Raw genomic sequence first — 23949 nt, forward strand, 5'->3', positions numbered from 1 at the left:
GGTCTAGAGAGACAACCTTAAGCCTGAGCGGCCCTTTTCCGCCTGACACTACTGTTTGACTTGCGTTCATTTAGGGATATATATATATTATAATGCTTGCAGCTCGTTCAAAACTGCAAACAGCACTTTAAACATTCACACACTGCCCTAAGTATGAAATAATATTAAAAAGAAAAAAAATGCTTAGATATGTTTAGCAACTTTGCACCAAAATTGAATAGCTTCCTCATCGGTCCATGTCAAATCCCTCCAGTAAGAAATTGCTTAAGAAGTTTTTGCTTCTCAAAACAAACTTTAAAGGATTATCTCCTTGCTGGAGCTAATTACACGAGATGCTGGAAGACCATGAAAGCATTTTTTTTCCTTCTTCCATCCTCAACTGCTTCCAGGTGGACCTGGGTGTGCCCAAAACAGTGCGTGGAGTCATCACCCAGGGAGCGAGGGGGGGAGATGCAGGCAGCGGCGCAACGACAGAGAACCGCGCCTTTGTCAGGAAGTACAAAGTTGCTTACAGCCTGAATGGAAAAGAATGGAATTTTGTCATGGACAGAAAGACCAGCCTGCCCAAGGTGGGTCTGATGGACACATGCACGTGTTTAAAGGGGCTTCCCGTACATTACAAATGTGTTTGTGCAGATTTTTGAGGGGAACACACACTACGACACCCCGGAGCTGCGGCATTTCGAGGAGACGGTGGCCCAGTACGTCAGACTCTACCCTGAGCGCTGGTCTCCAGCAGGGATCGGGATGAGGGCGGAGATACTGGGCTGTGACCTTCCAGGTAGGTCCATGATGGGAAACTGTTGTACAAGTGCTGCCTTACAGTCCATGACACACTCGCACAGGGACGTGACCACAGGAAGATTTCATATCAGGCTCTTGTTCAATATGCTCAAATCTTGTCAGGTTTTTTTCACACTACTTTATTTCCTTGAACTGCCGCCAGGGCGCTAATTAATTAAAAACCTCTTCTCACTCCGGCACTTACCAAAGGCATGCGGTAAATTTAGGCCTGCGCTTATAAATTTGAGTGTGATGTAAGGATACCATCATGAAGAGCACATTTAATAAAACAATTTTTATTATGGTCTTACCTTTACTTATAAATGAAGTCCATGCGCAGCTCCTTCTGATCAAAAGCATCGATAACTTGTTTATAGAAGTCTTCCTTATCTTTCTTCAGTTTTAAAAGTCTCTCTGTCTCGATGGAGATCTTCCTTTATTACCTCCTGCTTCGATTGAAAGTCCAGTTTAGAAAACTGTTTTATTTTAGATATGTAATCCTCCATGTTAAAAGTGCAAGCCAGAGGAAAAAATAAAGGATCGCTGCTCACTCTTGCTGCTTGTTGTCACTTCTTCTGCAGCCGAGTAGTCGCAAGAAGGATCACTAGCGCCCTCTACCACCAGGAGGCGGGAGTCATTTAATGACTCATATTTGACACATGCAGCTACGGTATATGAATAAAACATAGCTGCTTACTGTTCTTTTTAGCATATTCAATAGCTTGGACCTTAAATCCGACTGAATAGCTCTTAATCTTCTTCTCTTTATGCGATTTCAAATGATTGAAATCAGCCTCCTCCATTTTGAAAATGATGACAGGTGAAGTGTCACTCGTGACGTGACAAGTTTGACCCGGTGGAAATTCTAGACATGCGCTAATAAAAAAAATATTTTGCGAAACGAGTTTGACCCGACGTTAATCCTGAGCCGGCAGTAATGCTAAGCATGCGCTAATTATTTTGCAAAACGAGTTTGACCCGGCAGTAATTCTAGGCAGACGCATACTATATACCCGGCGGCAATTCAAGGAAATACGGTAGTTTGTTGGCGTTAGCGCTTATAATAACTATATCGCTAATACGTGGTTAATAATGAAGTCACGAGATGTGGAGAAACTATTGTTGCCGTTTTTTTGAGGGCTTTATAGGCGCCATAGATTACTACCATTGGCTTAATTGTTAGCCACATTGTACTTGCCGTACTTTACAAGTTTGAATGCCTATAAAAAGAAAGACTTGTATTCTTGTCTTACATAAGGATTGTGAATGATTGGCACAATTTAAGGAAGGAGTTGGTCAAAGTAAAGTGTGCTCAATAAACACATGTTTGTGTTTTTTCACTTGTTTCTGCAAAATGGGGCTCTACTGCAAACTTCTAAAACATGTGTTATCACCAGGAGGGAGTGGACTGGGTTTGGTTTACAGGAATGCATCTCCAAGGAGAACTTTCAGCGTGGTGTGTTTTCCAGATGTTTGTGTCACACGCAGCAATGAAAAATGCTCCGACATCTCCTTGCACGAGCACACATGTGGACTTTCACTGTGCACCAGCCACCAAACACGGACTCCAAGACTCACTTTCATGCTGCTTTACATTCGTCGATGTGAATTTAGGGAGGATATTAAGGCGGAGAAATGTGTCACAGACGTCTGATGTCAAAGGTCAGGCGTTGTTCCAAGCTCAGCAGGAACTCTGCGTAACCGCTGACAGCCTGTAAATCCCACACTTCCCCTCATCTATATTACTCACCTTGCTCCTCACTTGCGCCTTCTTTACTTCCGTGTTGTGTTTCATATTTTCGGGGGTGGGGACCTGCAGCCTGATGCCTGCTGCATTGAGAAGGTAGATTGTGTCCGACTGAATAAGATCCCTCTCACAATCCCAACACATGGTTTGCACTTTATTGTCCCCCAAGGCCCTACGCCTGGGTTGATAAATGTTTTCAATCTTTTTCCCCTTCTCATCAGCGCCACTGCTCACTCACGCACACACATGCGTCAACGCTTTTTGTTAAAAAAAAAAAAAAAAAAGAACAAATAAAATGCACGGGGAAGAATCCTAGGCTGACTGCTTTGTTCCCACACTTGTGTGACTGGAGATGAACCTCCTGAGATCCAACAATGTGTTTATGTTCTCTCAGCGCAGGGGTCGGCAACCCCAAATGTTGAAAGAGCCATGCTGGACCAAAAATACAAAGCCAAATCGTCTGGAGCCGCCAAAAATTAAAAGCCATATTACGTACAGATAGTGTGTCACGGGATAGAAATTGAATTATGAGGACTTAAAGGCCTACTGAAATGAGATGTTCTTATTCAAACGGGGATAGCAGCTCCATTCTATGCATCATACTTCATCATTTCGCGATATTGCCATATTTTTGCTGAAAAAATTTAGTAGAGAACATCCACGATAAAGTTCACAACTTTTGGTCGCTAATAAAAAAGCCTTGCCTGTACCGGAAGTAGCAGACGATGTACGCGTGACGTCACGGGTTGTGGACCTCTTCACATCCGAACATTGTTTACAATCATGGCCACCAGCAGCGAAAGCGATTTGGACAGAGAAAGCGATGATTTCCTTATTAATTTGAGTGAGGATGAAAGATTTGTGGATGAGGAAAGTGAGAGTAAAGGACTAGAGAAAAAAAAAAGGCAGTGGGAGCGATTCAGATGTTATTAGACACATTTACTAGAATAATTCTGGAAAATCCCTTGTCTGCTTATTGTGTTACTAGTGTTTTAGTGAGATTATATAGTCGTACCTGAAAGTCGGAGGGGTGTGGCCATAGGTGTGTGCGGAGGAGGCAAGAGTCGCAGCTGCCTCTTTGACATGTGCACGAGGAACGATGCAAACTCCGCTCATGTCTACGGTAAGAGCCGACTTATTACCACAATTTTCTCACCGAAACCTGCCGGTTGACATGTGGTCGGGAACCATGTTCGCTTGACCGCTCTGTTCCATAGTAAAGCTTCACCTTCGGGAATGTAAACAAGGAAACACCAGCTGTGTTTGTGTTGCTAAAGGCGGCCGCAATACACCACTTCCCACCTACATCTTTCTTCTTTGACGTCTCCATTATTAATTGAACAAATTGTAAAAGATTCAGCAACACAGATGTCCAGAATACTGTGTAATTATGCGATTAAAGCAGACGACTTATAGCAGTGATCGGGCTGGAAATAAATGTCTGCTACAATCCGAGACGTCACGCGCACACTTCATCATACCGACGTTTTCAACAGGATACTTCGCACGAAATTTAAAATTGCAATTTAGTAAACTAAAGCGGCCGTATTGGCATGTGTTGCAATGTTAAGATTTCATCATTGATATATAAACTATCAGACTGCATGGTCGCTAGTAGTGGCTTTCAGTAGGCCTTTAAAATGAAACTAAATGAGCTCAAATATATCTACAAATGAGGCATAATGATGCAATATAGCTAGCCTAAATAGCATGTTAGCATCGATTAGCTTGCAGTCATGCAGTGACCAAATATGTCTGATTAGCACTCCACATAAGTCAATAACATCAACAAAACTCACTTTTGTGCATTCATGCACAACGTTGAAAGTTTGGTGGACAAAATGAGACAGAAAAAGAAGTGGCATAAAACACGTCTTGTACATGTAAACAAACTACGCTGAGTTCAAGGACCGCTAAAATGAGTAGGACAAATACTCAAATCGGTGTGGCATGTTTAATATAAACAGTGTGCTTTATAACAATTAGGGAGGTTTGTGTCATGTTTGTCCTCCTACAGAAACCATATTAAAACAAAAAATATGTTTTTTTCCCCTCATCTTTTTCCATTGTTCATATATGTTTGAAAAAGCTCCAGAGAGCCACTAGGGCAGCACTAAAGAGCCGCATGTGGCTCCAGAGCCGTGGGTTGCTGACCCCCCCCGTCTTAGCGGATAACAACTATATTTTTGATGCAAAAAACTCTTTTCTTCTTTTTTTTTGGTCCTGTCCACTTTCTCGGGCAAATCATATAGTTGATGTCGATGTAGATGTAGATGTCAATGCCCATATCGGCTGTTCAGATTGACTTTACAAAAGAGAAGTGCAGGATACTTCTCTTGTTGCCTTTTTGTATTTGACTTTATTAAATGTATTTATATTATCATTTGGTGCAGCCGGGCCGGAGCAGGAGGGGATAGAAAGAGAAGAAAAGGAAGACAAGAGGGGGACAGGACAGAGAGACAAGCACAACAACAACAACAATAGAGCAACATCAGCAAATATATGTACAAATATGATGGTAAAAGTGATAGCAAAAAAGCAGTTAGTGAAATAAATATTAATAATACAGAAATGACAATGAGCATTATTACACTACAAATGGAGCAATACAAATACCAATAGAAATAACACTATTGATAATGAATAATAACAGTAATTTACCTCTATTATCAACAAAACAATTGTTCAAATGCAACAATACATATATGTCAGAACTATATATATATATATATTAGGGCTAGGCAACGATGAAAAATGTTAATCGAAGTTAATCGCACTTTTTCTCTGATTAATCGCGATTAACTGCATTGTATACGCAAAGCCCAATAATGAATTCAAAAGTAGTGTGTAGTGCACCTTTATTGGAATATTCTCCCACATGAACAAAAGCGCCAAAACATTTGTTGTGCAAACACAATTTAAATCAGTCCTTGTTAAACAGTAGCAGTTAAATAGCATATTTGATGAAAATCAACTCAAAAAATGTCAATACAAACATTTAAGCTTATTGCCACTGCCAGGGTATTTAAGTTATCCTGTTTGTTATGGAAAATAAATATAATCTACATACAAATCTCTGAGCCACAATCATAACATCTGAACAGGCAATTTCTGAGCAGAAACATTTTTTTTTATCAGGGATCTTATGTTTAAAAAACCTATATTATAGGAAGTGGGCTGTTTTAGGGAATTTTTGATCAAATTATCCGTAGTAGCAATATTAATAATATTCTGTTTATTCTGCGTAGTGCACTTAAAATAATTATGACCATATCTAGGAATTGATATGATGGGAATTTTCCGATTGTTTGCTTGGTGCTTTGATAAACTGAAGGCATCATATACATGGTACTATATTGTGATGTTATGAGCCAGGGAAAAAAAGAACTACCCTACCCAGCATGCAACAGGAGTGAGGAGCATGCGCGGTAGCCCGGTATAGGTTGTGTCGCCATGACGACATCTTGTATGTTGTGATATGCACGCTCTGAAAGCAAACGTTAAGAACTCAGCCAACACTCCTGGTCTGCATTATTCATAAATAGACAGACAACACATATACTCCGCTGCTTCACAGGCCGCTGGATGTAGCCGGCAAAGTATTCCCATGCTAGCTAGCCGGTCTAGCAAGCACGCCTCATTCAGTCCAAAACGGCCCGATCTATCCACATCCAGAATTGTCTGGCGGTCGTAAGTGATCCCGGAGTGACCACGCTGTAAGCCAGCCATGACATTTGCAGAATTGTCCGGTATTTTTGCCAAATGTTCCATCTTTACCAAGAGCTCCTCGACTCCAAAGCCCGTCCGGGCGTCGCCATCTTGCTAAGAAAAAGCGTTAACAAAATAAAAGCATGTAAACAACATACGCAAATGTGCGATAAAATAATTGTCGGCGTTAATAGATTGATGAGTTAACTCGTAATTAACGCATTAATTTGCCCACCCCTAATATATATATATATATATATATATATATATATATTAACATTTTTAAACTGGTGAAAACAACATACTTCTGTATATATAATAATGAAGCTCACTGCAGTTAGAGTCCATTAGTATCTCTGGCTAATGTGATATCGCAGGTGTGTATGCATGAGCAGGTGCACCCAGTGGTGATTTGTGAGTCCAGCTCTAAGCGTTGGCATCATCCCATGCATGATAATAAGTTGCATCATCATGATGTAACACAACACTCGGCTGCAGAAGGACAATTTCCGCACTTGCAAGGTCCGTGTATAAGGCAGGGTCTGACACATTCCTTGTTGGGGGGGGGGGGGGGGGGGTACGGTAAAGGGGTCACGTACCTTAATGCACATTGTGTGGGCTGCAGGTAAACATCCGCATGCACACAATCACACAAGTGGCGCCCATGACACTCCTGTCACAGCAGGGAAAGGGCAACACATTTACTCTGTGACCTTTGAAAGCTCTCAGGAGCTGGAGGGAATCTTAATGGACTGGATTGTGTGTGTTTTTGGACACGGTGTGTAGGTGCTAGGAGGTAATGATTTATTTCTTTTCAATAGTCACACCGGATTAAAAAGCGCCAACGCTCCAAACGTGAGGCAGAATGGCGCTCATGCATTCAAACGTTTCCTGCCTCCACCTTCTCGGCATGCCAGCGGATAAGACTCTCATTAGGCGGCTAATGACGGGCAGGAAGGACGGCACATTAATGCAGCGTTAATGTCAGGATCCCTCGCTGCGGCGATGCTTTCATGTCCGCCATTCCCGCAGCCGGGGAGCGGTCACGCTCCCTTCCACAGGAACTTCTTTTAAGTAGACCAATTGTGTGTCACGCAGTGTTTGGTACGCCTTTAATGGTCATTAAATGATAGCGCGAGTTATTCATGAAGAGGAGGTAGGAGGCCATTAATTGGTGTGAAGTGAAGGCACACTCTGGCCACAACAGCAGGTTATTAAACACAACCACACTCATAGACTTCCTGTTCACTCCACACGTGTACCTAATGCTGTGTCCGCTTTCTTTCTTGCCGTTCAATTCTGTCACCCGGTGATATTGATTCGGGTCTGATATCAGCAAAAAAACATGTCAGATTATATCAGTTTACATATTAGGGTTGTATTGGTATTGGTATAGTACTGCGATACTAATGAATCATATTTGGTACTATACCGCCTCTGAAAAGTACTGGCATCACAACATCTCTCCATTTTTTTTTATTTATTTATATGATGTTTATAAAGTTGTGAAATATGTCCATGGACACATGAGGACTTTGAATATGACCAATGTATGATCCTGGAACGACTTGGTATCAGATTGATACCCAAATTTGTGGTATCATCCAAAACTAATGTAAAGTATCAAAGAAGAGAAGAATAAGTGATTATTACATTTGAACAAAAGTGTAGATAGAACATGTTAAAAGAGAAAGTAAGCAGATATTAACAGTAAATGAACAAGTTGATTAATAATTCATTTTCCACCACTTGTCTTTAATAATGTTGAGGAAATAATAAAATGCCCAGCGATGAGGTGGCGACTTGTCCAGGGTGTACACCGCCTTCCGCCCGATTGTAGCTGAGATAGACGCCAGCGCCCCCTGCGACCCCAAAAGGGAATAAGCGGTAGAAAATGGATGGATGTTACTGCAAATGTCAGCTGACTAAATTAGGAGTCTTTGTTTGTTTACTTACTAATAAAAGACAAGTTCACTATTATATTTAAAAACAAACTTGCAATAAGAAACATATGTTTAATATATCGTAAGAATTATTATGTTTTTGTTTTTGTTTTTTTCCCCCTCCCTCGGGGGGGGCCTCGACAGGGCGGTTGCTGGTTGTTCCATCTCCATCGTTTGGGTCCCTGCGGGTGTGGTGGGTGTTTCCCGTGGTCCTGTGGTGGCCGACTTAGGTGGGGTGGCCCGGTGTGGACCGCGCCGTGCTCCCCGGGGGTGGGGTCGTGGGGGCCTGGGTGCTGGTGGGGCGGGGGTGGTCTTCCTGTCCGACTGCGGGGAGTCTCTTGGCCCCCTCGGATGGGGCGTCCTGTCTTTCTGCCCGTGTGGGGGGGTTGTCTCTGGCTGGCTTGGGGTCTGGCCGTCCGCTGCTTCTCTGGTGCCATGTCCTCTGCCGGGCGTGTCTGTCTGTGGCCTGCTGCTGGATCTTCCGGGTGGCACGGTGGGCCGGGCTCTGGGGTGCCCGTCACTGGGCAGTGGTCCCTGGCTTCTCAGGCGCCACACCTGCTGTTCGGGTTGGGCTCTCTGGGCGGCTGGGGCCGTACTCTGGCTCCCACGCACACTGGGAGTCAAATATATTGTACATACAAACACACATATACTCTCACACACACACTGTTATTCATACATACATACATACATACATACATACATACAAACATAGGTACCTACGCTCCCACATACATACACAAACACAGTACATACTCCAAGTTCTTTCATCTACACGCACATTCACAGTACAAACATACATATACACATACTGTACATATACATTCAATGTACAAACATACACATACTGTACATATACATTTACTGTACAAACATACATATACACATACTGTACATATACATTTACTGTACAAACATACATATACACATACTGTACATATACAAGTACATATACACAAACACAGTACATACTCCAAGTTCTTTCATCTACACGCACATTCACAGTACAAACATACATATACACATACTGTACATATACATTCAGTGTACAGACATACATATACACATACTGTACATATACATTCACTGTACAAACATACATATACACATACTGTACATATACATTCACTGTACAAACATACACATACTGTACATATACATTTACTGTACAAACATACATATACACATACTGTACATATACATTCAATGTACAAACATACACATACTGTACATATACATTTACTGTACAAACATACACATACTGTACATATACATTCAATGTACAAACATACACATACTGTACATATACATTCAATGTACAAACATACACATACTGTACATATACATTCAATGTACAAACATACACATACTGTACATATACATTCACTGTACAAACATACATATACACATACTGTACATATACAAGTACATATACATACATACACTCATGCACATAATCATTAAACATACATTAACGTTGTTGCCCTAGGGTAAACTGGGTAACACATGGCACACTGACAAAGCTTAACCTATTGTTACTATAACAATCTACAAGGTCTCTTCCCCTCCATCTTTCGGTATTCCTTTTTTTTTATATCTGTAGTTATCATTATGTATATGTAATGTTGCATTTGAACAACTGTATTGTTGATAATAGAGGTAAACTATTGGTATTGTTCATGATCAATAGCGCTTTTTCTATTGGTATTTGTATTGTTTCAGTTGTAGTGTAAAATTGCTCATTGTCATTTCTATGTTATTATTTTCGCTAACTGCTTCTTTGCTATCACTTTTACCATCATATTTGTACATATTGTATGTGCTGGTGTTGTTCTATTGTTGTTGTTGATGTTATTGTTGTGTTTGCTATTGTTGTTTTTGTCTCTCGGTCTAATCCCCCTCTTATCCCCACAATTTCCCCCTGTCTTCTTTTTTTCTCTTTCTATCCCCTCCTGTATGTATGTGTATATATATGTATATATATATATATATATATATATATATATATATATATATATATGTATATGTGTGTATATATATATGTATGTAAATGTGCGTGCGTGTTTGTGTGTGTGTGTGTGTAAAAAATCTCCTGATGATTGAGGGAACCCCTCATTAAACAGTTCTGTAGAGATGTAGTCTTGTGATTTTTCCCACACCTACATGTGTATATATATATATATATATATATATATATATATATATATATATATATATATATATATAATATAATGTGTGTGTGTGTGTATATATATATATGTATATATATATATAATATGTATATATATATAATGTGTGTGTGTATATATATATATGAATATATATATGTGTGTGTATATATATATATATATATATATATATATATATATATATATATATATATATATATATATATATATATATATATATATATGTATATATATATGTATATATACATATAATGTGTGTGTATATATATATATATATATATATATATATATATATATATATATATATATATATATTCTCCCTCAGGGGCAGCATTGGTGTACTGGGTAGAGCGGCCGTGCCAGAAACCTGAGGGTTGCAGGTTCGCTCCCTGCCTATTGACATCCAAATCGCTGCCGTTGTGTCCTTGGGCAGGACACTTCACTTTTGCCCCCGGTGCCGCTCACACTGGTGAATGAATGATGAATGAATGATTGGTGGTGGTCGGAGGTGCAAACTGGCAGCCACGCTTCCCTCAGTCTACCCCAGGGCAGCTGTGGCTACAGATTTAGCTTACCACCACCAGGTGTGAATGAATGATGGCTTCCCACTTCTCTGTGAGCGCTTTAAGTATCTAGTAATAGAAAAGCGCGATATACATCTAATCCATTATTATTATTATTATTATATTTATACACACACACACACACACAGTGGTGGTCAAAAGTGTACATACACTTGTAAAGAACATAATGTCATGGCTGTCTTCAGTTTCCAATCATTTCTACAACTCTTATTTTTTTTGTGATGTAGTGATTGGAGCACATACTTGTTGCTCACAACAAACATTCATGAAGTTTGCTTCTTTTATGAATTTATTATGTCTCTACTGAAAATGTGAGCCATCAAAAGTATACGTACAGCAATGTTCATATTTGCTTACATGTCCCTTGGCAAGTTTACCTGCAATAAGGTGCTTTTGGTAGCCATCCACAAGCTTCTGCTTACATTTGTCACCACTCCTCTTGGCAAAATTGGTGCAGTTCAGCTAAATGTGTTGCTTTTCTGACATGGACTTGTTTCTTCAGCATTGTCCACACGTTTAAGTCAGGACTTTGGGAAGGCCATTCCAAAACCTTCATTCTAGCCTGATTTAGCCATTCCTTTACCACTTTTGAGGTGTGTTTGGGGTCATTGTCCTGTTGGAACACCCAACTGCACCCAAGACCCAACCTCCCCCCTGATGATTTTAGCTTGTCCTGAACAATTTGGAGGTAATCCTCCTTTTTTATTGTCCCATTTAAAGCAGCAGTTCCATTGGCAGCAAAACAGGCCCAGAGCATAATACTACCACCACCATGCTTGACAGTAGGATTGGTGTTCCTTGGATTAAAGGCCTCACCTTTTCTCATCCAAACATATTGCTGGGTATTGTGGTCAAACAGCTCCAGTTTTGTTGCATCTGACATCACATGGACAAAGATAAGACCAAAATAAGACCTTCTGGGGGAAAGTTCTGTGGTCAGAAGCAAACTTCCTGAATGTTTTCTGTGAGCAAGAAGTATGTGCTCCAATCACTACATCACAAAAAAATTAGTAGAAATTGTAGAAATTATTGGAAACTCAAGACACCCATGACTTTGGTTTTTCGGCCCCCGGCCAAATATTTTCAACCCAGTCAAAAAGTCTGGACACCCCTGGTCTATAAGATAGATAGATAGATTGTACTTTATTGATTCCTACAGCTGGATAAAAATAAATAGGGTAGAGTGTTTCATAGCGACCATTGTTCTTTGAGTTATTTCACTGAATCAAGCCTTTTCTAACATTGCACACTACAAAATGATACCAGTGTGTACGACTCCTCCTGATATGGCATTGGATCAATATCCTTATTGGCCAATACTCGACATTCAGTTTAGAATCTGTTTGCATGGATACAACAGGCCAAACAGTTAGTTTTTCTTTGAGCTGTGGCGTAAAGTCCTGCGCGTGACGGCCAGTGAGCGGCCCCAGAGTCAAGGTCAAGGGGAATCAGTTTTACTCAGTCATCCGTCACACAGGCATCAGACGCGCTGTGTGTTTCTATTTGGACACGTGCTTGTGTAAGTCTGCAGTTCTGTGCTGGGGGGCACACAAGCCTGCCTCTGACATAATAACTTACATTTAAATTCAGCAGCGTGGGCTGAGAGGCGTCGCTCTAAATGTTGAGTTTACACTTTGAAACATCCTCTCCCTGCTTTTCAGTGGAGATGATCTGCAGGGGAAAGCATGTGGAAAATTGCTGTTCTATAAATTGTAATGAAATCCTCTCCGCACACCCCAAAAAAAGTGCATGTTATTTGTGCCACACGAGTGCTTTGCCGGGACTTGTTGCCAAGCAACCAGCACAGACTGCTTTCAGCCAAGAAATAATCTGACACATATCCCATTGTAATACTCTCAATGCTCTTTTGCTCACTTTGGATTGTGTTGTGGATTAAAGAAAGGAGCCCTAAGAGGTAAATAAGTACACTTTAGGCTGGCTGCTTGGAGAGCCTCAGCCGGCTTCTCCCACAAGAGTGATTTCTTGTCATCTGTCACCTGGCAAAAAAGGTAGCGATTGTCCAAAATGTGACACTAAAAAGCCCATCAGCAGAACAGCCTATCCCAGGGACGAGTACGAGGAGTCTCTATACTGCATGAGTGGGGTTTATCATCTCTGGCTTTTCTACATCTCAGCATCCCTGAATGCTTCTTGATCATTCCAATAAATGAGTGCTATTTGCTGCTTGTACTCTTGGAAAATAAACTTACATTCCTGCCATTCTTTAACTCGAAATGTGATTATACACATATTGAACTACTCAAGGGCGGCACGGTGGAAGAGGGGTTAGTGCATGTGCCTCACAGTACGAAGGTCCTGAGTAGTCCTGGGTTCAATCCCGGGCTCGGGATCTTTCTGTGTGGAGTTTGCATGTTCTCTCCGACTGTGTGGGTTCCCTCCGGGTACTCTGGCTTCCTCCCATCTCCGAAGACATGCACCTGGAGATAGGCCCCTCCCACCTCCAAAGACATGCACCTGGAGATAGGCCCCTCCCACCTCCAAAGACATGCACCTGGGGATAGGCCCCTCCCACCTCCAAAGACATGCACCTGGGGATAGGTTGATTGGCAACACTAAATGGTCCCTAGTGTGTGAATGTTGGCCCTGTGATGAGGTGGCGACTTGTCCAGGGTGTATCCCGCCTTCCGCCCGATTGTAGCTGAGATAGGCACCAGCGCCCCCTGTGACCCAGAGGGAATAAGCGGTAGAAAATGGATGGATGGATAGTAACCCTAACCCTTATATGTTCCCCTAGTGTCTAAATAACTGTAAATTAAGTCTTTGTTACTAAAATAAGCAACTAACTAATGGTGAATATGTTCCCCATACTAAAGTGTTACTGAAAGTATTTTATTGAAACACATTTAATGAACCACATAAAATGAAATGGCGGACCACATCTGGCCCCCGGGCCTTGACTTTCACACCGATGACTGGGTGAAAACTCAGGGACATGTCTAGAGTTTAAATTCAAACAAGTACTGTCAGACTGCAAAGTGATTAAACAAACAAATGATGTATAAACGCAGATTAATAACGTAATTAATTTCGCATTTTACAGCTAGTTATATCATGCATTTATACTTCTTGTTTCCTTCCTAGTGTTTTTCTAACAGCGTTGTTGGGCTGAGTTGTGTATCAAAAAATGATGTCCAAACGCAGATGTGGAGGTCTCTTGCTTCCGGGGTCTCTGGGTCACTCACCACGCACATGACAGATGCAGTCAGGGCTTTGAACAGTCTTTTATTTTTCAATAAAATTTCATTTTTGTCCACCTCAGCAATCTCCATGTGGTCGCTCGCTCTTTCACCACCTGAGCACACGAATGGTTTTCCTTCTGCTTTTCAGCAAACGTCTTTTGGCTCCGTCTGTTAATGTCGCTCTCTTTCTCTCGGCGTGCTCTGCCATCCACCAACCATCCCCCTCTCCTTCCCGAGTGCTGTCTTTAACAGAGCGACAGGTGATTAGACAAACACTCTCAGCTGTGTCAACCACTCACCTGTCGCTAATCTCGAAGCCGGTTTTGCCACACCCCACTTCGCTGCAGGTGCGCAGGCCACGCCCACCACAGCAGATTAATCACATAATTAATTTAGCATTTTACAGCAAGTTATATCACGCATTTATACATCTTATTTCCTTCTTAGCGTTTTTCTAACAGCGGTGTTGAGCTGAGTTGTGTATCTGTGTGCAGAAATCACCACATTCAAACAAGTACTGTCAGACTGCAATGTGATTAAACACAAAAAATGATGTATAAACGCAGATTAATCACGTAACTAATTTGTATCAAGCATTTATAAAAAAAATGTTCCTTCCTTGCATTTTCATAATCTTTCTTTTCTCTTCTGTCTGTGCAGAAGTCACCACACCTGCAGACACAGCCACTCCCACAGTCCCTGCAGGCGCCCAGACCACCACTTTCCCAGCGTCCACAGGTGAGAGCAGCCCACTGAATGAAGAGGTGTGGAAAAGCCCCGCGTGACTCATGGCTTCTTGCTCCCTTCTCCGCTCCACAGTGGCCACCGCACCTTCGGCAGACGGCGTGTGTGACTTTGAGCGCGGCCTGTGCGGGTGGACGCACGACCCCAGCGCCCCCCTCCTCTGGTCCTTGCACAGCCACGGTGAGTGTCATCATCCATCAGCACCTACGCCCGCTCGGCTGTCCAGGAGCTGATGTTTTTCTCCATGTTGTGAGCTTTTGATGGAGCGAAGGCCTGCGAGGGGCATCGGTCTTAAAGACAGCGGGGGTCGCAGGAAACACAAACACGATGTGGTCTGGCGGCTCACAATGAGAGCGGACAAGTGTTAGACCTTCCCGTCGCTCTGTGTACTGCACAGCTTTTATTTGTGCAACCGCAGGGAAAATCCTATTTGGCCACGGAAGATTGCACAAGCAGCAATGCATTAAAGTCTGCTTTATCAGTCTCGCTGGGTCGAGACGAGCTAGGGTTTCATACACATTAAATGGAGTCTCACTCCTCTTTATGCATGCTCGCCGGATACCTTTTACTATTCCTTCAGTTACAGTCTAATTTAGACACGGATACACATGTGAGTCTGCGGCAGGAACAAGGCCCGACAACGCTGACATTAGGCCCTTTTCCACCAGAAGCTCCTATTTTGGTTCCTGGATCGAGAGGTTCTTGTGGTTTGTGTTTCCACCAAATTTCACAGGTCAGGGTAGGGATAGGCGGTATAGTGCCGCCATAATAATGAATCATATTCGGTACTATACCACCTCTGAAAAGTACAGGTCCGCTGGTATCGGATTGATACCCAAATATGTGGTATAGAATTGAATAGAAAAAAATAGAAGAGAATAGAATGGTCTTTATCAGGGACCGATGTACCTTTTGGGGCAGAGGACCCTATTGAACTTCTAGTGTTTTATTACTCTTTATTCTTTATTATTATACCGCCGCCTCTGTGAGCTGTAATTTGACCCCCTTAACATGCTTCAAAACTCACCAAATTGGACACACACATCAGGACTAGCGAAAACTGTGATCTAATAAAAAAAAAAACGACCCCAAAACTCAAAATTGTGCTCTAGCGCCCCTTAGGAAGAAAACACTGACATAACTGCCTCTAACTCCCAGTATGAATGTTGTAGACACATGAAACAAAAACCTCTATGTAGGTGTCACTTAGACCTATATTTCACACACTGACAACCGGCAGCTAAAATAATCAGGAAGTTTGCAATTCCCCCTTCAATACAAATGATGGCTAAAAAAACTTGCCTTTTTTCAAACATCTCCTCTGAGGCTGTTTGTCGTGTCGGCTTCAAATAAGCACAGAAGAGAGATTGAACCCTTCTGATTAAAAGTTGATGAATGAGTTTATAACGAATCTCTCAGATTGAGTTTGGGACGAACCCCAAGATGCAGAGAAGGCGGCAGGCATTGAATAGGAAAACATGATTTAATTAAACACTAAAACAAGAACAAACAAAAGGGTTCGAACAAAAAGTGCACACAAGACGAATAACAAACTTGGCTAAGAACAAAAACACTTACTGTGACACGAAGGAAAGTGAACAGAAGTAGTCACAGCTACAACGATCAGTAACAATGACATTGACAGGTAGTGGCGACAAATAATCCAGCACATGTCGGTTTTTGATGCAGTACCGCCTGAGGGATCAAAAGTCCATAATATCGCTTATGTGCAGTGATTTCTCCAGATTCTCTGAACTTTTTTCTGATTTTACGGACCGTAGATGGTAAAATCCCTAAATTCCTTGCAATAGCTCGTTGAGAAATGTTGTTCTAAAACTGTTTGACAATTTGCTTACAAAGTGGTGACCCTCACCCCATCCTTGTTTGTGAATGACTTAGCATTTCATGGAAGCTGCTTTTATAGCCAATCATGGCACCCACCTGTTCCCAATTAGCCTGCACACCTGTGGGATGTTCCAAATAAGTGTTTGATGAGCATTCCTCAACTTTATCAGTATTTATTGCCAACTTTCCCAACTTCCTTGTCACGTGTTGCTGTCATCAAATTCTAAAGTTAATGATTATTTGCAAAAAAAAATTAAATGTTTATCAGTTTGAACATGAAATATGTTGTCTTTGTAGCATATTCAACTGAATATGGCTTGAAAAGGATTTGCAAATCATTGTATTCTGTTTATATTTACATCTAACACCATTTCCCAACTCATATGGAAACGGGGTTTGTTTCCTACTCCTCTTCTACCTCGGAGTGATGCTTTCTACTCTTCCCCGCACTCGGACACGTATGAAGGAATGACCTCCTCTCTTTCCTACACACCAGTGGATCAAAAGAGCCGCTTTTGGCATGATATTAAACGCTCCAGAATACGGGTCCTTCTGCGTTTAAGCTTCTTTCTCTAAAGCGTCGTTTTTTTATACAAAGCCTAGGGGATGGTCGGACCAACCTTATTTAGAAATTCATCCTTTCCATAAAAAATTCATTTTTTTCTCCCCTCACCATCTGGAGAGAATTAAAGGTCTTTTTTTCCTCAATAGCGTGATATCACCTGGATCGTGTTCTCGGTCACCTCAAAGCAAAGGAATGACGTTTTCCTCGGGCGTGACCTCTTTGACAAAGGACTTCAAAGCGCCGTCCTTCATTGGACGTCCAGTTGGGGCTTCCACTGGCCAGAAATCATCCCCTAACCACAAAAAACACGCACCGAGGCCTCCTTTGATTTTGTGCAGGTGACAAAGGTCAGAAATCCAAGCCAGAGCAGGATCATTATTTCTCTGCTGTCAAATCATCCTCCACGTCTTGCTCCTCTCACCACACACAAACTCTCTTCCACCCGAGAACTAATTCTGGGGAAAGCAGCCCTGCATCTTCTTTTTTCAAGATGGCGTGGCTGTAGTGGCTGCTGGTGGCAGGAGCTCTGTGCTCTTGGTCATCCTTTTGTATTCCTGATGTTTCCCTCTTGTTTTCATGTGGGGTTTTTTGGTTTGGTTTGTTTGCCTTTTGTTTGGGGACCCTTTGGGACTGTGTGACAAGGGGTGGCACTTTCCTGACGTCTGCGGTGCTTTTTTGTGAACACCTGAATCTGCGTCCCAGGAGCCTTTTGGCCATGGAGACCAGCTGCTGGGTCTCTGCCACACCAGAGTCCATTTGGAGAGACTGAAGGAGATGTGGATTAAGAGACAGGGCGCTGGGCGCCAGGACAGTCGGGTTTCACTGTGTCTTGGCTGAATGTGTTATGTATGCACGAGGAGTAGTGACGGCACAGTTCCACAATGGGGTGATGTTGCTCTATGTTTTATTATATATATGCACTGTATATATTATTACACAATACTAAATATATCAACTAAACAAGAGAATGGAGTCTGACCAAAATCCAGGAATGTGTGGTGTTAGACTAGTGGTGGAATTACATGAGTGTTCTACCGTAGTTTTGAATCTAGAGGAGGGACAAGGCAAGAAGGCAGTCCGTGGGGGTAGGCAGATGGTCAGGGCGAATGGCGAGGCGTCAGAGGTCCGTGTCCAAGAGTGAGGTCGAAAATCCAAAATGGGCAGCCAAAGAACCAGAGGGGACGAACAGGGGATCACAGGAGAATGTGTGAAGACAACATGAACATCAGACACGGAAACAAGGAAGTCACAGGCGGAGAGCGAGGTCGCTGGATGGAAGCCAGACACGGGATGCTTACAAAGGTAACAGAAAATTAAGTTCCGGCAAGGATCCTTGGGTCCACTGGTCTTTATACAGCTCGCCCTCATCAGTACCAGGTGGGTTGATTGCTGATCGCCCACAGCCTTACCGGAGTGTGGGCGTGATGTGGCCAGCGTGGGCAGGGGCGTGTCCTGGCTTGCTGCGAACGGAGGTGCTGGGAGCCCTTGCTGCAGATGACAAGCGAGATCAAGCCCTCGGTCTCTTTGGACGAATCCTCGCTCATCCATGCGGACTGGACACTAGCCGAGAGTTGGTGGGCGGCCGAGGGTGGAGTCGGCTCTCGTGGTTGCTTTGTTGGGTCTGCACCTGTCTCTGGCCATGCTCCCCCCACCCCAGCAGACGATGGCGTGGAACACCGCAGAGGCCACCACAGTGTGCGTGGGTGTTGAAATGATGTTTTTGTTTGGTTGCTTGTCTATGCACGGTGCAATGTGTATTATTGGTTGATTATTTTTTGTTTTTTTCATCGTCTTACTTTTGTGGCTGTGTGTTGAAGTGGCAGCTGGTTGCATCAACTCTGCTCTTTTAATGTCTTTAATGTCCTTTGTGTTTTTTTATGTTTCCCTCTTACACACATTATGTGTGCTATGGCTATGAGGTTTTTGTTTATTTCCTTGGCCTCAGTCTGGAGCCCCAATTGTGATTCTGATTGAATAGTGACATATTTAATCTGAGAACATGCCTGGAGGCAGTGGGTCTGCTGCGAAACGGACCAGGTTGCGCTGAGGCAGCCTGGATTACGAGCTGTCTGGTCTGCAAGAAAAACAACGAGGTGCGGCCGATGTTTTGCCACAGGACGACGTCTTTAACACCAGGCTGAGACAGCGCAGGAAGCAGGCGTGTACACACTTAAAACGAGGGCTAAAACCGCCGTTAAGTTTCTTTTCCTCTCGTGCTCAGAAGAAGAAGCCCAACTCAAGGAGACACTCGGCACACACACTGTCGGCCAAGTCTGGGGAGTTGATGGTTGGCAGAGTGGGAGCTGTCAGGGCGTAAGAAGATTTGTCCCCACAGATACGGCTTGTCTCGCCTGCAAGGGGGGGAAAACACACACAGTGGAAAAGGTTATCAGTCCGCTTGCTCTAAAACCCGAGCGGGTTCTTGCTGAAAACATCCACCTCTCTTCTGGCTGCTGCTCCTGATGCACAACAGATGTTTCTTCAGAGAGAGAATGTGTATACTCAAAACACAGTTGTACCTCGGTTTTCGTTCCAGGAGGTCCGACTAAGCCGATTCAAACAAAAACCAAAATAAATTTTCCCCATAAGATAGAGGTATCTAATTCGGTACCCAAGGTACAAGAGTATACTCACAGGGTCTGCTTAAATAGAGGTTTGCGTGTATTAAAATACGTGAAAACTTGACAGCACATGCAAAGCTTATCTATGAAAGGTGTGCAACATAGATTCTGTCTGCTAAGTGAGTAGAATAAGGCGTGCAATCTACTTTCTGTCTTTATTAATATGTAAAATATAAGGTGGGGGTGCAAACTGACAGCAGCAGTGCTTGTGCTGCAAAGACAGACAAGAATCCTTCATCTTATGTGTGTGTCAACCTTCTGGACAGGCAGAAATAAATAAATAAAAAGATTAAACATATTGTCTATTCAGCAACATCATTTTATAGCTGCAAGAGGACTTGAGGACCTATTAAGAAGAGTTCAACTGATGTGTTTTGGGGTCATGTAATATTTTTTTAGTGACGTTGGTTTATTTTACATAGAATATTTATTATAAAAATATTTCTCATATGAAACGTTTTAAGTGTGCATTTTTTGCATCTTGAGCCGGAGTAAGTGCAGCCTCGCTCTAATGAGCGCACCTTCACCTGTAAAAAAAATGTGGTTTCAATGGAGATGCACTGAAGGACTGCTTCTAAAATGCCCATAAAAAGTGGCAGATGTCTCCTGCATGTTGGAAAAGATTAAAAAAAAAACGCATAATAACATGAATGTGCCGTAAGTGAGTGTCTCCATGGTGATGCCTCATATAGTACACACAAAATCCTCATTTTAATAAGGCGGTATTCACCACTTTACACTTGGACTTGCAGTCATAGCAACTCACACGCAACACACCCACTAATAATACTTCACACAAATGTATAGATTCGCACAAGCATTTTAGCGCGTAGTGTTTGGATCCTAGTAAATCAGGCCCTAAGTCTTCCAACTTTGATTGGCCATAACCGTGTGTTTAACCCATTGATTAATTTCCACAAGCCTCTTTACAGTATCTATCTTTGCATACAAAAAAATTACTTATCTCTGCTGCGACTTGCGAGCCTTTGAGTGTGCGAAGAAATGCGAGGCATCAAAATAAGTCTGACTTTTCCGGAGTGGAAGTCATCAAACTGCTGGTCCTTGAGAAATAATGGTCCCCCAGGGTCCTTTGGATAGTTTTGCTGGGCTGTAAAAAGGAGGTCTCCCAGGACTATTCTTCCGTGTTGATTGTCTGGCGGGAGAGCAACAATTGTGCAGCGCTGATGTTGTTCCTGTTAGGAACTAATGACCAGGGTTTTCTTTGTTGCGCTGATTGTGTGAAATGTATGGCCGGGCCTCCCTTTAAACACACTCCTGATTGATGAGGATAATTATCGTATCGCGACAGTTCATGCCTACTTTTTAGAGCCTCCAGGGTTAGTTTTATTTGTGAGAGCAAAATAATTGAATGACCTTAAGTAATGAATTTTGCATAGGACTTAATATTAAAACCATAAATAATCTCTCACGGTTCCTCTTGTGCAGAGCTCAACGGTCATCTGTACATCGAGGCCAGCCCGAAGACCGAGCAGCAGCCAGCCCGCCTCCTGAGCCCCACCGTGGCGGCCGACACCGGGCCCATCTGCCTCCTCTTTTCCTACCAAATGTGGGGGGAGGCCCAGGGGCACCTGAGGGTCCTGCTGCGGGACGCCCATAATGAGGATACCATCCTGTGGACCCTGAAAGATGACCAGGGCCCGGTCTGGAAGGAGGGCCGCACCATCCTACCTCGCTCGCCCAAAGAATACCAGGTAGAGATGGACCTCACAAGCTGGGACTTGAATCACACTCGTGTTCAGTAACACGCTTTCTGTGTTAAGACTGACAACACGCTTTGATCTTTGCTGCTTAGAAAAGTAACTTAACCTTTCTTCAGGGCTTTCTTAATGTATTTAGAAAAGTCGTAAACAGGTATTTTTATGCTCCACCTATAAAAAAAAATTCCATTTAGAATGAATAATTGCTATTCCGCATAAATTAATTAACCACAGACAGACCCGGAACCAATTAACAGGAATTTACGAGGGTTAGTCCATGTGTGCATAAAAGACACAGCCAACAAAAATGTAGTTTATATATGTTTGATTAGATAATGAGGTATGATAAAATTTTTTTTACAAATTATGTAAATATTTGTATTTAAAGTTAAAAGTAAGGTAACACTGATAGTCACACACACACACCAGGTGTGGTGAAATTACACTCTGCATTTGACCCATCCCCTTGTTCCACCCCCTGGGAGGTGAGAGGAGCATCGAGCAGCAGCGATGGCCACGCTCGGGAATCATTTTGGTGATTTAACCTCCGATTTAAACCTTTGATGCTGAGTGTCAAGCAGGGAGGTAATAGGTCTCATTTTTATGGGTAAAGGTTAACTTAACCCTAACACACTAATTTATAGTTTGCACACGCTGTTTAGCGGCTGATATTTGGACCTTAGTAAATCAATCAATCAATCAATCAATGTTTACTTATATAGCCCTAAATCACTAGTGTCTCAAAGGGCTGCACAAACCACCACGACATCCTCGGTAGGCCCACAGAAGGGCAAGGAAAACTCACACCCAGTGGGACGTCGGTGACAATGATGACTATGAGAACCTTAGAGAGGAGGAAAGCAATGGATGTCGAGCGGGTCTAACATGATACTGTGAAAGTTCAATCCACAATGGATACAACACAGTCGCGAGAGTCCAGTCCAAAGAGGATCCAACACAGCAGCGAGAGTCCCGTTCACAGCGGAGCCAGCAGGAAACCATCCGAAGCGTAGGCGGACCAGCAGCGCAGAGATGTCCCCAGCCGATACACAGGCGAGCAGTACATGGCCATCGGATCGGACCGGACCCCCTCCACACGGGAGAGTGGGACATAGAAGAAAAAGAAAAGAAACGGCAGATCAACTGGTCTAAAAAGGGAGTCTATTTAAAGGCTAGAGTATATAAATGAGTTTTAAGGTGAGACTTAAATGCTTCTACTGAGGTAGCATCTCGAACTGTTACCGGGAGGGCATTCCAGAGTACTGGAGCCCGAACGGAAAACGCTCTATAGCCCGCAGACTTTTTTTGGGCTTTGGGAATCACTAACAAGCCGGAGTCCTTTGAACGCAGATTTCTTGCCGGGACATATGGTACAATACAATCGGCAAGATAGGATGGAGCTAGACCGTGTAGTATTTTATACGTAAGTAGTAAAACCTTAAAGTCACATCTTAAGTGCACAGGAAGCCAGTGCAGGTGAGCCAGTATAGGTATATATGTATGTATATATGTATATAAAGGTATATACAGTATAGGTATATATGTATGTATATATGTATATAAAGGTATATACAGTATAGGTATATATGTATGTATATATGTATATAAAGGTATATACAGTATAGGTATATATGTATGTATATATGTATATAAAGGTATATACAGTACAGGCGTAATGTGATCAAACTTTCTTGTTCTTGTCAAAAGTCTAGCAGCCGCATTTTGTACCAACTGTAATCTTTTAATGCTAGACATGGGGAGACCCCAAAATAATACGTTACAGTAGTCGAGGCGAGACGTAACAAACGCATGGATAATGATCTCAGCGTCTTTAGTGGACAGAATGGAGCGAATTTTAGCGATATTACGGAGATGAAAGAAGGCCGTTTTAGTAACGCTTTTAATGTGTGCCTCAAAGGAGAGAGTTGGGTCGAAGATAATACCCAGATTCTTTACCGTGTCGCCTTGTTTAATTGTTTGGTTGTCAAATGTTAGAGTTGTATTATTAAATAGAGTTCGGTGTCTAGCAGGACCGATAATCAGCATTTCCGTTTTTTTGGCGTTGAGTTGCAAAAAGTTAGCGGACATCCATTGTTTAATTTCATTAAGACACGCCTCCAGCTGACTACAATCCGGCGTGTTGGTCAGCTTTAGGGTCATGTAGAGTTGGGTGTCATCAGCATAACAGTGAAAGCTGATACCATATTTGCGTATGATGTCACCTAGCGGCAGCATGTAGATGCTGAAGAGTGCAGGGCCAAGGACCGAACCCTGGGGAACTCCACACGTTACCTTAACATAG

The 23949-nt window shown here is 42.5% G+C and overlaps 1 protein-coding gene across 4 annotated transcripts in view; it reads left to right on the forward strand.

Moving 5' to 3' along the window:
- nrp2a (neuropilin 2a) overlaps positions 1-23949 on the forward strand; it is a 155943-nt gene that overhangs the window by 109188 nt on the left and 22806 nt on the right. For all 4 annotated transcript variants that reach the window (XM_061889402.1, XM_061889403.1, XM_061889404.1 and 1 more), the window contains 5 exons: positions 390-569; positions 637-781; positions 14815-14892; positions 14974-15078; positions 21376-21641. In XM_061889402.1, the coding sequence (XP_061745386.1) occupies positions 390-569; positions 637-781; positions 14815-14892; positions 14974-15078; positions 21376-21641 (774 nt within the window). The remainder of the gene's footprint in view (positions 1-389; positions 570-636; positions 782-14814; positions 14893-14973; positions 15079-21375; positions 21642-23949) is intronic.

The sequence above is a fragment of the Nerophis ophidion genome, linkage group LG27 (assembly GCF_033978795.1).
Source record: "Nerophis ophidion isolate RoL-2023_Sa linkage group LG27, RoL_Noph_v1.0, whole genome shotgun sequence".
Classification (NCBI taxonomy): domain Eukaryota; kingdom Metazoa; phylum Chordata; class Actinopteri; order Syngnathiformes; family Syngnathidae; genus Nerophis; species Nerophis ophidion.